The sequence below is a fragment of the Paralichthys olivaceus genome, chromosome 4, assembly GCF_024713975.1.
Source record: "Paralichthys olivaceus isolate ysfri-2021 chromosome 4, ASM2471397v2, whole genome shotgun sequence".
Lineage (NCBI taxonomy): Eukaryota > Metazoa > Chordata > Actinopteri > Pleuronectiformes > Paralichthyidae > Paralichthys > Paralichthys olivaceus.
This window is the reverse complement of record NC_091096.1, coordinates 2,279,553-2,296,326: the sequence shown is the minus strand read 5'-3', so window position 1 is coordinate 2,296,326 and position 16,774 is coordinate 2,279,553. Positions and strand designations below refer to the sequence as shown.

At 44.2% G+C, this 16,774-nt stretch overlaps 1 protein-coding gene across 2 annotated transcripts in view; it reads right to left on the bottom strand.

Annotated features, from left to right (window-relative positions):
* Positions 1–2,704: 2,704 nt before the first annotated feature.
* The window catches only part of antxr2a (ANTXR cell adhesion molecule 2a), a 58,764-nt gene continuing 44,694 nt past the window's right edge, over positions 2,705–16,774 (bottom strand). For both annotated transcript variants that reach the window (XM_069523334.1, XM_069523335.1), the window contains one exon: positions 2,705–5,052. In XM_069523334.1, coding sequence (XP_069379435.1) covers positions 5,014–5,052 — 39 coding nt within the window. In that variant the 3' untranslated portion in view covers positions 2,705–5,013. The remainder of the gene's footprint in view (positions 5,053–16,774) is intronic.

Here is a 16,774-nt window from a genome sequence, read left to right as displayed (position 1 = left end):
TGTACGTGAACTCAAGTTTGACACAGAAAAAATAAATAAACATGTGAATTTTTAAACTGCAGATAATTTGAGTCTGTTTCTATGAAGCTTTAAGTTTCGGGGCTCAGATTTGATTAAAGAAATGTTTTTAATCGTGAATATTTTTCCCTCATGTGAGTAGTAAGTGTAAAAAAAATGTATATTCCGAAAAAAAAAATTGTCTTAAAAGCGACTAAATACTCTTATTACCTGAATCAAAGTCAATTTAAAGCCTTTAAGAGTTTAAAGAGTCAAATTCATTTGCTCATTGTCTTTACTTTTCACTGCAGCGAACACAAATCTCACATGTAACACGACACATTCAGTGAAATACATTTTCCGTTTCCCCCTGCTGCTCTCCTGAAATATCTGAACACCACCACTGACACAGTCTCATCATCTTACAGGAGTCGTAAGTCTTTATCAGCATTTACGGTACATTGGGCTTTAAAATTCACAGGCAGCTCAGAGGAAAAGAGCATCAAGATAAAGCTCTGAAATCCTGAGTTCTGCTAATCCGCCCCACCTGCATTTCCCACAGCCGTCGCTGAACAGCAGCCCCGCGTTTCGCCTGAGAAGGGGATTTAGTTGTAATGCTCTCAGAAAATACAAAGCATAAAATCAAGTGTCAACTCTAACAAGCTGTTCTCAGGGGCGGCCCGGGCTCAACCTGGGGGTCCGCAGGGGCTCCGGCTCTGGAAGGTTAGCGGCTGCATTTGATCCCACAGTTTCCCAAATTTCAGAGACAACTGTGCAAATCGGGAATAACCTGTGAAGCCAGACGGGCTGGTTCTCTGTGCTGGTGGTGGTGGTGGTGCTGGTGGTGGGTGGGGGGGGGGGTTTGCAACAGCTGCTTGAGTCTGCTCGCTGCCTGCCAGAGAAACTTTATCAGGGGAAGTGGAGGCTGAAGTTTTATGGCACTAAAGCGTCTCCATCAAATTGTGAAAACAGACCCTTGTGGCGCAGCTCAGGGCGGATTTAGGAGTGTGCTTTGTGTTTCCTCGGCTGTTAGCGTTAATGCAAAAGTGGAAAAAAAAACAAAAAACCGCAAAGAGCTTCGGAGGCTGTTGTCCTCGTGTGCCATCGACTCCTCAGAGCATCATCGTCCTCTGTGAATCCTGAAAGAACCCTTTTGTTTAGAGTCGCACGTTTTCTGCAGAAATGTGAGTCACAAACATTCGAAACTCAAAACTCAGCGGATCGACAGATTCCTCGTGTGTCTTGATAGTTGTGAGTTTCTTTGCAGCTGAAATAAGAAATATTTGCAGCGTCTGAGCTTCTTCAAACACGCGGCATCTTTTCGGGTGATTCAGCTTCTTTACTCTCCTCTCACTCGTCTTTTATTTGTTCGTGTCAAAGCTCTAAATACTGAGCTCCGTTACATGTCACTTCATGATGTACGAGCTTGAATGGCAGCGTGGAATATGTGCATAAAGGCGATTCAACAACCCAGTGATTCGTCTTCTTCTTCCACTGAAAGAAAAAATGTCCAGAGGAGAAGAGCATCTTTTTTTTTTTTTAATTTTATTTGTAAAGTAAGTTTGTTTTTCAATGTTTAAGTTGTTTTTAAAACAACACATTCATTCACAGGTTTGTTTTTCTAAGAGTCATTTGCAGATATTTTTGCAGGATTTGTCCTTTTTCTTCTTTTTTTTTAAATCACTTTTATCTTCATCTCATCTTCAGTAACTTGTGTATTTTGTTTTCAAAGAGAGAAGACGTCACATCACATCTTCACACTGAAGAAACTGTACGAACTGAAGCTCTGACAGTTCACAAACAGATTCGTGAACGGTCGCGCTTTGGTTTTAAAATCTCGTCTGGATCTTTAAAATAAACTACGATGAGCTCGTTCGTTCAAATCCAGTTCGGACGCAATGATTTCATGAAACTCTGGATTTTATAATAAGTTATAGGGACATGGTGTCGCTCCACAACCTGATGAGAGGAAAAGTCTGATATTCATGAAATCAGACATGAGACAAAGATGATTCTAACAATGAGGAAGGGTTATTGTGTACACACACACACACACACACACACTTAAAACACACACACACCTCAGCTGGCATCTTGTCACAGCATGCAAATGTGGATAAAGCAGAAGGTGTATGAGCGCATATTTTTACTAAATGCAAGACCTCATTTTTGGGGCGTTGGAAACCTTAGGGGTTTTTGTGTGTGTGTGTGTGTGTGTGTGTGTGTGTGTGTGTGTGTGTGTGTGTGTGTGTGTGTGTGTGTGTGTTGTGCCTCCGGTGACTGACTTCACAGGGGGAGAGGCTGCACACTGTCCACTCCTCTGTCCACACACACTCTGTATAATCACGTTCCCTGTCGGGCCCTATAAATCTGTAAGGGCCCAATTAAAGATGGCCTTCAGCGTGTCCACCCCTACCAGCACACACGTGTTAAAAAAACACACACGCAAACACTGTTCGTTTTTTTCATACAATATATATTTAACACAACAGAAACAGCGTTTATTTCTTATTATAAAAACAGTGTAAAACTCCAAAATACAAAAAGACATTTTTGGAATCGAAGGTGCTTTTGTGAATATGCGAATATAAAAACACAAACTTACAGAAAATAAAACGATAATTTACAGTCAATGAGTTGAAACTGAGCAGAAACTGAAGCATGCAGATGAAATCAAAGCTACAATCTGGCGGAAATGTTTTATGAAATAAAATAAAATGAAGATCAACAACTTGTTTTTGACCCAAAGTTCAATTTAAAGTGTTGAAAGTTAAATGGTGAGAAAAAAAAAAAAGAAAAAAAAAGTAAACTTATCTTTTTCTTCACTTTTGAATCTTAAAACATTAAAACAACTTTAATCAACAAGAGCAGAAACACAAAAATACACATTTTCATCAAAAACAATTTACAACAAAAATATATCTACAATACAAAAAGTGTTGGACAATTTAAATACTGTGTGTGTGTGTGTGTGTGTGTGAGGACACACAGGGGGACATGTGATGTGTTGTTACCGTGGCGACTTGTGTTGTGACTGTTGTGTAAATATCTCATTAGTCCGGGTTGAAAACATTCTCATGCTCGTAACAAAGATCCAACCGACGCAGTTTCCTCGTGCACCGTGCGTCCAGATAAAAAAAAAATAATAATCCTCCCTGCAAAATTATGCAAGAGGCTAAAAGTGTTGAAGTCGGACATAAATACCAGTGCACCCCACCCCGAGGATCCGATTCAGGTTTATTTACGTCCCTCCGATCAGGACGAACAGGAAACAAAGGAATAATTAGACCGGCGTGTCGCGCGGCGCCCGCCTCGCACGCGCTCATGCCCACCGAATGTGAGACGCTCGCCCATTCCCCCTGAAACTTGATGGTTGTTGAACTTATTTTTAGTGTCATTTGATAAGCTTCCCTGCTTGCACAGAGACATCCCACTGACCCAGCCACTGGTCATTGTCTATACCGCTTCCCGTCAAAGCCGCCGCGCTTTGTCAGGTTTCGACTCGAATATCCATTTTGCATCTGAAGTACGGAATCCGAAGTGACTGGATCATTCGAGCCTTTTTCTTCAGCTGCTGCCCCCTTTCCTCCCCCACAGTGTTTCCGCTCACGCTGACATCATTTGGGATTGGCGTCATGACAGCGCGCTTGAGAAATCCACAATATATATAAATATATATCCCCTGCTTTTTTTTTGGGGTGAGGGAGTCGTGGGTGGAGGGGGGGGGTCACATAATTTCTGGAAATGAACAATACTTATCCGTCCATCGCATCCGTTGCTTTTAGTTTGCGTTTCGGAGGTGGCGCGGCGTCACCGTGGCGCCGTGTCCTCTTTTTCCCCGAGAACAACGCGGTATTAGGTCATTCAATGTCAAAAGGCATAAAAAAAGAGGCTTCACAGGCTGCTGCTTGCTGTTGCCTTTAATTATTCTAATTAAACTTTGATATTCTGGTGCCGAGAGAACTACTGGGTCGTGACGCGGCCCGAGCCCTCAGAGGATGGAGACGCCGGGCCGAGCGGCGTCCAGGCGGCTGTATCTATATCTTAGAAGTCTAAACTGATGGGGCTGTTTATGGGCAGTGATGTGCTACGCCTTGCTGAGCAGAGAGCAGACTGCGCTGAAAACAGGGGCAAAAAACACCAAGCGCCATGTCAAGGTCTTCAAGGCATCAATCCCTCAAACGTAGCTGGAGATCATGATGGCGAGGAGGCTGTCCTGCGGTCGAATAACGCTCTATTAATTTCCTTGTCCCGAGTGCATAATGAAAGGAAGGTGTCTTAAAAAAAAAAAACTTAACTAAAGGGCGAAGTCTTGATGCCTTCTAGTACCTTAGGGGCATCCTGTCTACAATTTGTCATGCGTGTGCACTTCTCAGTGTTAAAATGACAAGATAAGCCGGTCAGAGGGCGGCCGCCGGGCACCCGGCTCTGCTGAAGTTGGACAGGAGTCGCGAGGAGACATTGCCAAGAGGCAGTGGACTTCTGCACTAGTGAGGCCCCACTGGGATTATTCCGACTTCCTCGCCGACGGCAAACAGCCCCTTCCTCCATGTTTTTTTTTTTTTTTTTTTTTCCGATAGCTTCCGTCTGTGTCCATGAAATTTGTTTTTTCACAGAAGGCACAATATGGTCAGAATATGTTAAAGCCTTTGGTGCGGATGAAAAGCTAACCCAGTCTGAGCGCTGGCTTCTGAGGGGGGGGGGCCTGTGTGTTCCTTATTAAAATTAATTTAATTTATTAAAAAAAAAAAAAAAAAAAAGTTTAAAGAAAAGGTTGTAAATAACTTAACGGATAATTTCAGCAATAATTACATTTCACCCTGCGTGTGCTTCGAGCAGAGAAGCAGAAACTTAGTGCAGGAAGTGAAGCGGAGTGAACAGATAGTGGTTCTAGCTGCAGGATCATACGTCTTTTTAAAAAAAAAAGAAAAGTGAAAAATGAAAAAGAAAAACCTGAAAATTCTTCTCGTCCACAGAAACAGCTCCGGTTGGTCTTCACACGCTCGTCTGTGTTTTCTACTGATGCTGCACTCGGTTGAAATTAATACAGCGACCCTGAAAACAAGAGACAGAGAGATTTTTAATTAAGATCAAACTTATATTTGTAAACTTATATTTATTTTATTATCCATATTTATTAATTCATATAGAGTTTAGAAACAATTGTTTTACTTTTAACACCTTTAGGAACCGATATTTTTAATATGAAAATAAAGAATAAATATTACAACCTAATATATAATAATGATAAATGCTCTTCACAGATAAATTCACTGTCTCAGCTGAGGTCGAATAAATCATAAACTCTCAACTGATGAAGCAACGAGTCTGTTCGCAACCTGAGAACACAACAAGATAAAAAATCCAGCCTTCCTCTGTGTGTGAGTGTGTGTGTGTGTGAGTGTGTGTGTGTGTGTGTGTGTGTGTGTGTGTGTGTGTGTGTGTGTGTGTGTAGCAGTTGTCTGAGCCTCAGTGCAGCAGTAGGCCGACTGGCACCAAGAGGGAGCTCTCACACAGTGAATCCTCCGCAACTCAACGGCCTCCAGCCTCACACTCTCACACACACACTCTCTCTCTCACACACACACACACACACACACACACACACACACACACACACACACACAGACACACACACACACGCCTCTGTCTTCACATGTGTTTACTACCACAACTGTATTTCTTCAGCGTTACAACCCGGTAGTTGTAGTTTTACCTTCAAAGACACAAACAGAGACTGACTCCAGACCTGAGGACAAATTCCTCCTCAAGAGCAACAGCAGAGTTTCCCTTCATGAAACATTCACTCAAATATTATTTAAAAAATAATTTCACACTTTCTCCTACTTTCATCAATCTCTCCAAACAATGAAGGGGAGCGGAATCTTTCTTTGTGCGTCTCACAGCTGTGGTTGTGCGACAGTGTCTCTGCTCTCACCAGGACGATCAAGTGGTTTTCAACGTCCTTCAAATTCCAAAACAGATGACAGAAACTTCCGGGTGTTGATTTCTGAGGCTCTGTGAAGGTTGAAGAAAACTTGACCACGCGGCCACGAAGACACAAACCCCAACTTCTGCTGTGTTGCACGAGTGTGTGTGTGACCACACTTCAAACAGAGAAGTGGCCAGAACCAAAGAAAAGAAGAAGACACGTCATGTTGCGTCGTTTGAAATTATTCAGTGAAAAGTGAAACTGAAATAAATTCAGGGGGAGTTACAGCGACTCTTCAGACACAAATGCTGTTCGCAATAATTCTCTAATCTGAAGAAGATGTTAGATTAGAGAATTCTCTCTCTCACTGTGAGACTGACGCCTTTTTACTTTTATCTTTAAATCTGACAAATATGACTTTATATTAAAAAAAAAAAATGCTTTTGTGAATTCAACTCTCTTGGAGAGACGTGATCACAATAAGTGGCCTTCACTGTGTCGAGAGTGAAACAAGAGTAAAGAGGAAAATTAAGAACACGTTTCTGAGCCTGAGTTCTCTCAGTCGTCTGGTTTCTCTCAGGACGTGAACGTGCTCTGGTTCTTTTCTCTTCCATCAACCGTCACTTTCCAGGCCCGATCTCCGAGGGTTCACTGTTTCCGGACGAGTGTGAGCATCTACACTAAGTTGATCGTCATAGTAACCGTGCAAACACAGACTTTTCTGACCTTTTCTGTCCAGCATCTCACGCTACAACCCCCCCCTCCCCCCGCTGTTACAGCACAAACTATATTTTAAGAAAACGTCTCAGTGAGTCCAGAACCTTTTGCCAACAGGTGACGTCATGTTCAGCTCCAGGTATTCAGTCGTCATGGTGACTCAGAGGTTTTTTACTCGATGTTCAGGGGAGAAGTTTTGGAAAATAACATCAATATTAACAAACTCTGCAGCTTTTTTTTCTCTCCTGGGAAAATCTTCCTGGAGAAGCTGAAAACCGTGCAGGCACATTCTTGCACATGCAAGGCCGCGCCCCGTCCAGGTGGCAGCTTCCTCGCGGAGGCTTCACCGACAGAAATGACCACGAGGCGCCGGTTCGTCGGCCGCCTGCTCAACGCAGACCTGCCAGTTCCTCATCGTACAGTATCGGCACTACAGTCTGGCTCGGGAGCAGAAGCGTGCATGGACCGACTGTGACGAGGGCTTTAGACAAGCTGGAGAATCTTCCATTCCTCATTATTTGGCAGGACCGCTGGGTGTTTGGTGGAGGGGCGGGGGCTTCGCTCCATCTCTGCATGGTAAGCCCCTCAACGTGTACCCTCTGCAGCTAATCTCACACAGTCAACAAATAAGGCACATCAGATGCTGTTTTGGCCGCGGCCATCAGAGCGGCTAAGTTCAGTGGATTTCGCTGGTTTTACGGCGAGGGGGGCTCGGCGAAGGAGGGGGGAGGGGGGGCGCTCTCTGCAGCGGCAGGATGGGAAGGCAAAGCAAGGGGGATCTGGAGCGAGGGCGAAGCAGGTGCGGCACAATACGGTCAAACCCATTCCAGCTCCTCGGTTCCCGGATGAGCGGGGCCCGACTTGGCAGCGAGCGCCGCCTTGTAACTGGGCCATGTTGGAGAGACGGGGGCCCACCTGTGCCACCCGGAGCGGCAGAACAATAGTCTGGATATGTCAGCACGGAATGTCAGTGAAATCTCATCAGACAGACGGGAGCGTGACTGCAGATAGACGGGTGGATGAGTCAGGTGGTGAGACGGAGAGGTGAAGAGACAAGAGGAGGGGGTCAGGGCGAGAGGCATCAACTTCCAAATGAGGACTGAGATTAATAATGTTCATTGCTGACGCTCCAGTGACATTATGGTGAAATAAATGGAAATATACTGAACAGGGACACCAAAGCACCAAAACACGAGATCCAGCCGAGAATCTCAGAACGACTGATTTAAAATGTATTTGTCTGTTTTTTATCAGAATTCATATTTAATCTATAAAATATCACAAAATATGAAACCAACAAAGTTTTGATTCACTGGTTCATTTTCAGACAAAATTCAGCGTAAACTGAAGCTTCTGAACTCATCCTGTGGCGTCGTGTGTTAATATCTCTCAGTATCTCGGGTCGAGCTCATGTCAGCTGACCCTCGCTGCGGTGGCGAGGTCGGGAACAGATCGGGTACATCCAGATCTTTATCTGGATCTGCAGCTGTTCATAGAGATGAGCGCTCTGAACTCATCTATTTATCTCTGCATCGTTTCCTGAGAAATACATTTAAAAAAAATACTTCTCTTGCAATGCAAAGTGAAAAAGTAAGTCAATTTTACGGATTCTTCCTTTGTCCCAAAACTCAACCTTCCACAAAAAGCCGTAAAGTGAACACGAGTCATATTTTGAGAGCAGGTGCTGCATCTGATCCGGTCCTCGAGTCAAACCCTGGAACTTTCACTCGTACGTTTCTCTGGCTTTTCCTTCGCTCATCTATCAAATTAAGCGTTTGTCTCTCGATGACGTCGACTCAGAACAAGTGTCCCCACGACAATATCATGGAGACAAATAACAGAAGATAAACACAGCTGATCAGGAATCAGCTTCCTTCCAAATATTTGCACTGGCTTGTCGTATTAATCGATTAGTTTGTCACATTTGCAAAATCAATAAAAAGAAAAGAAGCCTGAAAGAAGCTTCCATTTAGGTTTCAGAACAAATCTCCCATCTGGACTGAAGTGCAAAAACACTTTCTTGCTTGGGAGTTGTAATCCAGTTGCAAGATGCTTATTTTGCAGTGATAAGCTTCAGGCTTTGAAAGATTTTATCACCAGAACAGAGACTTTTTTTTTTTCTCCCACATTAGAGCTTTGCAGCTATACAGTATCTGAGTTAATCCAGGGTTTAGTTAATCCAACAGCAACAGGACGACTGCAACATTATTCCAACACTTGTCTGTTGTTTTGGTAAAATAATGTCGACTTGAACCAGGGAGGGCATCGAAACTGTCGGACGTGTCTCAGACCTCGTTCTGCGGTGGTCGAGAGAGCGCAGCGCACTACTGATAGAAAACACACGCAAATAAAAAAATCACAAAGTAAGAAAAGTGCTTCGTCAATTTGACGACAAACAGTCACAACTCATGCAAATCCAGAAACACGCTGCAGAGAGTGAAGACAGAAATGTTTCCAGGGGACCCGGAAAAGTGATGAACCTGACCGTGAAGTCCCATCACCACTGACGAGTGGCAAACTTCACAATACTTACAAATACTTTTACTGAATCAAGTCAAGTTGAACGGATCAGTCACAACCTCTTCTTACGGTCGATCGCTCTCAATAGTTCTGTTATGAAATGTTTCGTGAGTCCAGAGTTTGTGACACACGTCTGGATGAACGACCCGAACCACGACCCTGAGCGTTCTCAGCAAACCTCAGTTTAAAAGCCACGTTGATGCAATTCACCAAACTGCCTCTAAGTGTTTGAAATCTTTGACGAAAAAAATGTGTGAACTGTTCCTTTATCAGATCCACAGTCGTCCTCTTTGGACAAAATCTCCACACAGTGTCACCGTCGTCCGTCGAGCCCCTGCCTGTGAAACCTCGGCCTCCAGACATGTGTTCTGTTTTACTCCGTCCTCTGCCACATATTGAACAAATTAAAAGTTCAAGTTGGACGGACGAAGCACAGCTGCACGGGGACAGAGGAGGACGCCAGAGTGTGAGCAATCCTCCCTCCACGAGGCTGCTGGCCCTCTTCTCACAGCACCTCACACACACAGACACACACACACACACACACACACATAGACACACACTGCCCACACAGCGCAGCCATCTGGCCTGCTGGGAAATCAGAGCCACCTGAGACTCGGCCAAATACATGATGCTTGCTGACAACTCGGGCATTTCTTCTCATTGTAAAGAGATGAATAAAGATTCTACAGGCACATAAGGTACATGGGAGGACGACGTTAATAAATAAAAAACAGTTACTCCTTACGATGCCGTGAAGTTAAATCCTTGAACGCGACGTATGTGAGCTGAAATCTATCTCCTATTACAAATTAGTCGAGAATTCTCCCCCTTTGGTTTTGTGCTGCCACCAACCAGTAAAGTTTTAATCTCCATATTGCTTTTCTAGATTATCTTGAGGTCACTGTGACCTTTGACTAATCTCATAAAGCTGTTTGGAATCTAATCAGTTAATCGGTGAGTCTAAGTGAACATTGAAATTTGAAAGATTTCTCTTAAAATAATGTGTTCACAAGGGGAAAAAAAAGAGTTTCGTGAGGTCACATTGACGTTTGATTTCCAAAATCTGATCGGATCCTTCATTAGTTCAACAGAATGTTTGTACAAAATTTGCCAAAATTCCATCCAGGCGTTCTTGAGGTGTCGTGTTCATAACAATCATAAGGACGGGCAACCCCAAAAACATAATACCTCCGACCAGCGGCTGCTGCTGAGGCACTACCACTGGTTCTATGTGTACTAAATATTCAGGATATAAATACCTTCATATTTACATATGAACAAGGCAACGGCCGAGTGACATTTACAACTTTGACCCTCGTGGACATGTGGACATGAGGACATCAGAGCCATGATACGTGATTTCTACACATTTCATAATCTGCTCGTCTGTGAAGGTCGGATTCAAACTGGCAAGTTCTTCCTTTTAAATGAGGGAAACCATTTCTTTATCGAATCAAGGACACATTGTTGTATATTTCAGCTCTCGTCAAAGAGGCTTCTTCCAACCTGACTGATCAAACCACTGGTCTGAGTGAACATGGATACACAACCATGAGCTGTCCCATGTTCTGCCCCCAGGTGAATAAGCTCGTCTTCCTCTCTGTCGCCATTTTCTCTCTAAAAACACCAAACGTTCAGCATCTCATTCACTTGTGCGCTCTTTGAAAACTGCAGGAAAATCTTAAGACCACAACAATGGTGACAAGTATAATCAGCGACAACGAGTCGGAGCTGTGACTGAAAACAAGCGTTTTACGTTTTCAAGCTCCTCAGTTTTAGGGGCAGAAGCGTGGGCGGGAAGGCGTAAATGTAGCAACAGTGAGGCGTTTGTAGTCTGGATGGAGCGTTGGGCTTAATTCCTCAAGCTTTTGTCAGCCTATATGTGTTTGTTCCTGCAGCCTGGTCAACACGCTGCAGCTGAACGTCTCAGATGAAAAGCACCAAGCGGCTTCAGACTCTGAATCTGCGGCTGCGGCTGCAGGGAACACTGCTGCCTTGCCTGAACATGGACGCCACACTGTACTGTAGGTGCAGCTGTTTCCTGTCTGGGCCTCCTGCTCGCCGCCCCACCAAGCCTCTCAACTCAACCACCCCGCCCTCTCTGGTTTTTGTCAAGAGTAAGCGCACATCATTGGCAGCTAAAAGCTCTGGGCACCGTCCCTCTGGTTGTTCCAGGGAAATGCCAATCGTTTTGGCGTCGACAGGGCCCTCACAGACGGTGCAGGAAGGCACAGATGGCACTAATGGACGCGCAGAATCCAACCGAGGGACCGGGACAGAGCCACACCGGAGCGCCGTCCAAATAACTGTAGTGTGAATGTACTGTATGGCCAACGCGCCACTCTGCTCTAGCGGGGCCGCTGCCACAGCGATGCGGCATAAAGAATTTAAAATGATGAAATAATCATAAGAGAGGGAGCTGGTGGGAGGATCGGCGTGGAGCGGTGCCAGGAGGATCAGACAGAGGAGAGATTGTTCTTAGGCCGATATGTGTTGAAGCCACTTAGACAGGCCTCCTCCGAGTCTGCGATAGGAAGAGCCAGTTTATAGACTGCACCTTCTCCTGGTACAATGATACTCGTGTAGAAGGTGTAAACCAGCTGATAGTCTGTTTCATGACCCCCCCGAAGCGATAGACTCTCTCCCTCCATTTCCCACGTGAGGGCCCACATGCTTCAGATTTTAACATTTGTTGTGCAGCGCATTCACAAAAAACACTCCGGTCTCTGTAGCTGGTAGCGCTAAACAGATGCTTGTAGGAAGAGCTCGTCGGTCGCAGCCAATGAAAACCTGTTTGGAGCTCCGTGTTCTTTTGATAAAAGTTTGAATACGTGAACAGGGTCGCGACACCTTGAGTTTCAGCCTTTTCCCGACCGTCTGTGTGTTTTCTAAAAATGTAAGCGGCGAGCGCAAGAGCACTTAGGTGGGCAGATTGGAACCGGAGAGTTGAATGGAAAAAAGTTTCTCAGGTGCTAGATGGCAACGGGAAATATACGAAAAAACATTTTGCGACGTACCTTCACGTGAAAAGACGAGAATTTAAACTGCAGCAACACCCGAGTTTTTCAGAAAACAAAAAAAAACAGAAGCCAGTTCTGCAGTGGACACGCAGACACGCAGCTGTTCCGTGTCCCAAAAGCTCAGATCTGCAGCACAACACGCTCAGATAACATGTGCAAACCTTCTGAACGTGGACTCCAAACTTAAAAAAAATAAAAGAGGGGAGGGGCCCATTTGTTAATTTTTCCTCTGGGTGCCACCGAGTATCAGCGTCCACAAGAAGCCAGTGGGCTCATCTGTACTTTTAAATTATGTGTCATCGCCACAGCCGTCCTCGCAGAGAGGCCAGGAGAGACGCCACGAACACTCAGAGCTGCACTAAAAACATAAGCTCACTTCATGTCTCCGGGTCACGGCCCCATCAACAAGCATCTCATGTCGATTCGAGCACGTGCACAGTTTGTTTCTCTGTTTTACGCTAAAAGGAGCGAACCTCGCTGACGCTCACACCTCAGGGTCTATTTTTCCTTTTAGATGCTTAAAAGTGCAAAACACCACCGATGAGTGAAATCTGAAAAAGCAGCATCCACGAAGCTGGTGAGGATTTGAAAACAGGAAACTTAGAGAAACGATTTAAAACCTCCCGGTAAATAAAGACGTAGATTTCTTCATCACTTCCTCCTGCACAAGAGAAAGACAGAAACTAAATCCACACGCAGTGAGTGTGGATTATAGATCTGTACTTGAGGATTCTAAATTTGATTAACAGTAAATCTCACACACACACACAAATTTCTGGAAATATGAAATAGTATCAGCCATCATTTTGCTCAGGCCGCAAACCAACAGGCATCGTGTCCAAACCTGAGCTGAGCTCTAAGTTCTCCACAATAACAGGAACATGCAGGATTCAAAAAAATCAAGTGGTCCGGCCAATGTGACCGAACGAGACCCAAACACGAATGAATATAAATCTTTAATTCACGATATCTTCTCCTGGGTCGTTCAAATACTGCAAAGAGCAGAAAAGCTGTGTTGGGTCGATATGAAGACACTTGCTTTTACAGTTGGTTCTCATTTTTTGTGTTTCAGGACGAAATCAAAGATCTACTGTGACAAAACTGTGATTCTTCATGAAACTAGATCCACCGATGGAATATTCTCTCTGTGTTCTTCGTCTGGAGTTGAAGGTAAAAACTGTTTCTAACCAGAGATAAATATGTTTAAAATCCATCTGGGCCAAACTTTGTTGCCTTGAATTTTAATCTGTCAATATTTTAAAAACAGACGATTCAATCTTCACAAACCTTTTTGTAAATAAAGGTCTTAGTGCGACTCATTAGCAGCAATGTGCTTTACTTTGATGCCAGTCGTGTTTTTGTGTGAGCGAGCAGATAAATTCTCAAGTGCCGAAGATCTCATTTTGGAATGGAACTCTTTGATTGGCCTCGATTTTTGGAAAGTGTCCCTTCAGTGTGTGTAAATGTGTGTGTGTGTGTGTGTGTGTGTGTGTTACTGCTCCTGCTCCCTGCATGGTTCCCCCACTTCCCCCTCCACCGGCGGCATGCTGGACGGGGTCACATGCGATCTGCTCTGAGCGGAGATGCAGGCCATGCGACAGCGAGGGCCAGTAATTGGAGTGAGCTGTCAAGACGAGGTGGTGTGTGTGTCTGTGTGTGTGTGTGTGTGTGTGTGTGTTGTGCACGTGCCAGGGCGGCTCCTCTCCTACAGGGTGGCACGCATTAAAGTCCCTGATGAGGCTAATGCAGGAGGAAATGGTTTTGGCGTGGCGCCCGGCTGAGAGGTGAGAGGGGAAGGCCGGTCTGGGTCGACACTGACCTCGACTGAATCTGGAGCGAAGAAAAATATTAAATAAAGGCGCAGAAGAAAGATATTAAATATGTGTTTCTGTTTATTCTGAATAAAACAAAGTTTGCACCTTCAGGTAGAAGATATGGACGTTAATCTCGTTTAATTGTACGACAATTAAATCATCTGCAGATATGTGCTTTTAATTTGTATTCATGACGGTTTGAATGTGTCTTTTTAAAAATGTCCCTCGTGTGTGTGACGTTAAATTAAAAAAAAGAAATTAATTGGTCACCTGAATTTATTTTCCAACAAATATTCTTAATATCCATTAACTTAAAATTCAACATCTCATATTTGTGTAATTATTGAATCATTGAACCTTCAGACGTGATAATCCAGAGAGAGATCACAGCCCTCGTTTCTCTGCTGAGAGTCGATCAACTGATTAAAGATGCAGATTTGCGGCTAATGATGTGTCGACGTGAATCCGCCACAAAAAAAAAAAAACACGCGACGTCTTCCTGCAGTTGACATAATTAACGACAATTACAGACAGAAAAAGTCAAAGAAAAGAATTAATGGCACGCTGCCTAATCACAACGGAGATAATTGTGTTGTGGCTCGATGAATTACTTATTATTAGCTTCTCTGACAATTTGGTGTCATTTTATTCTGGTCAGCACATGAACATCTGTAGCTGCTTGTTAGCGTTCGACTCTGACGGACAGAAAAGTTTAATTTCAAACGCACATTTTCATTCTCAGATATTTTAGCATTTAATTCTGTGTCATTTTAGGTTTTTTCTGATTTATTATTTTGACAAAAAATAATTGTGAAAGAACCTGTTTACTCTTATTCTACAATAAATCTGTTCTTATATAAATTGAAATAAGATTTCAGGAGCTGTGAAATGTTTGCATCTACTCAACTGTTTTTTCATACTAGTGATAAAAAATGATTCTTTAACTCTTGTGATTTTAACCCACAAAACAGATTTACATCATTTTAAAAATGTCATATATTCTTTTTTTAGAGGCAAAAAAAAAAAGAGCATATATTTTATCTTTTGTTTATTAACTGTTAACTCTGTGTTGTTGCTGTATACGTTCCGAAGGTGTTCTGCTTATTTAGCAGAGCGCACAGTTGATTTGCACCAAAGCTTCACGGCTCATAATTCACGACCAAAATCTGTCTTCATGTTCAAAGTTGAATTTGACTTTACAGCAGAAACTCTCAGCTTTAAATCTCAGCGGGAGAAAAAGTTGTTATTTACGAGGCTGTAAACTAACGGGGTGGAAATGCGGGCGGGCGAGCGGCGGCGGCGTCCTGCTACAGCGGGTGGACGAGCTCGGTGATAAAGCATCTTGTTAGCTCTACTGAGGAAAATATGCTTATCAAGCCGCATGTTAATACAAGCAGTAAATAATGTGATCATCGGCCAGCGATGCTGGAAATATAACAGCGTGAAGGAGCCTGAAGCTACGCTGACGACAGGGAGGTGTTTATGTGTCTCGTTTTTTTCCACATGGGGTACAAACTGTGAGAACTGGGCTAATGTGACCTGAGCGTGGAAGACATGAGCACTAACACACACTGGGTGGACCAACTGCAGGCTATTTACCCAACATGCATGTATGAAACCTCACACAGCTGCGCTAAGGCTGCAAACACGAATAACAATCAGAGTAACGTGATAAATTTACACAGGAGACAAACTAGAAACAGATTTTTTAATCAGGAGATTTTTTTTTTTTACTGCGGCGGCGTCCTGATGCTGGAAAACTGTAAAATTCAGGTTTTATGAGTTTTCAGGTGAAGTGAAGCTGCAGGTTTTATTTCGGGGGATGAATTATCTCGTGCTCAGTTGCAGGAAACATCCAGGAGACTGCACGTGCACGTCAGGACTCAGAAGACTGAGATTAAATGACGTTATTATTGTTTTCAATGCACATTAAGAGGAAGTGGGATATCTTTAAACCTCTTGTTCTCATCGCACCTCCGTGGGCTCTGAACGACCCACATGTCGGTGAAGTCGATAACAAGATCAGCAGGTTTTTCATGTAAGCAAAATGGACTCTACTTTTCTGGGTTCACTAATCTGAGTGTTTTTTGAGATCTTCCCTCCCGCTCACTGTTCAAGCTCTGACACAAAATGGCGCCACGCGTAGCAGAGGTCTCGGAGTGTGCGACACCTAAATCAGTCCAGATGAAAACAACTGCTGTGAGCCTCTGTGGTGCATCTGCTTCTTTTTAAATGGTCGCCGCCCTCGTCAGCTGCACCGACGCTGGTCAACATTCTCGACTGTGACAACAAACACGACTCTGGGGGGGGGGACCTTGATTTGTTTGGCAGAGCGGCGATTCCTTTGCAGACGATGACGGGCCCTTGCGTCTTTGTCTCAACGGAGACAAATCCTTGGCGGACTGTTTGTTTGGAGAGGGGGTGCGAAAACAGTGCACGAGTCTATCAAATCAATTAAGAGTCTTATGCAGAGAACGGCCTGGCCCGGTCTGGAGGAGCTTGGCCCCGGATCTTTTGTGAGGGGTTATGTGAGTCAGAACGTTTCCGCAGCCAACAGTCATGACTCGTGTACTAACACCACCAGTACGAGCGGCGGGAGGAGGGGTGAAAAGCTTGCATATGGCCAGAGCCAGTGTGTCACATTTGGGCTAGAGTTCACATTGGGCTCAGACGCTCACACCAGTGAAGTGAGGCGAGGCGAGGATCGGCTGCGGCGCCGCGTCGGAGTTTGAGGGGCGAGATTTACCAGCTTAGAGAGCGGTGGGTAGAAA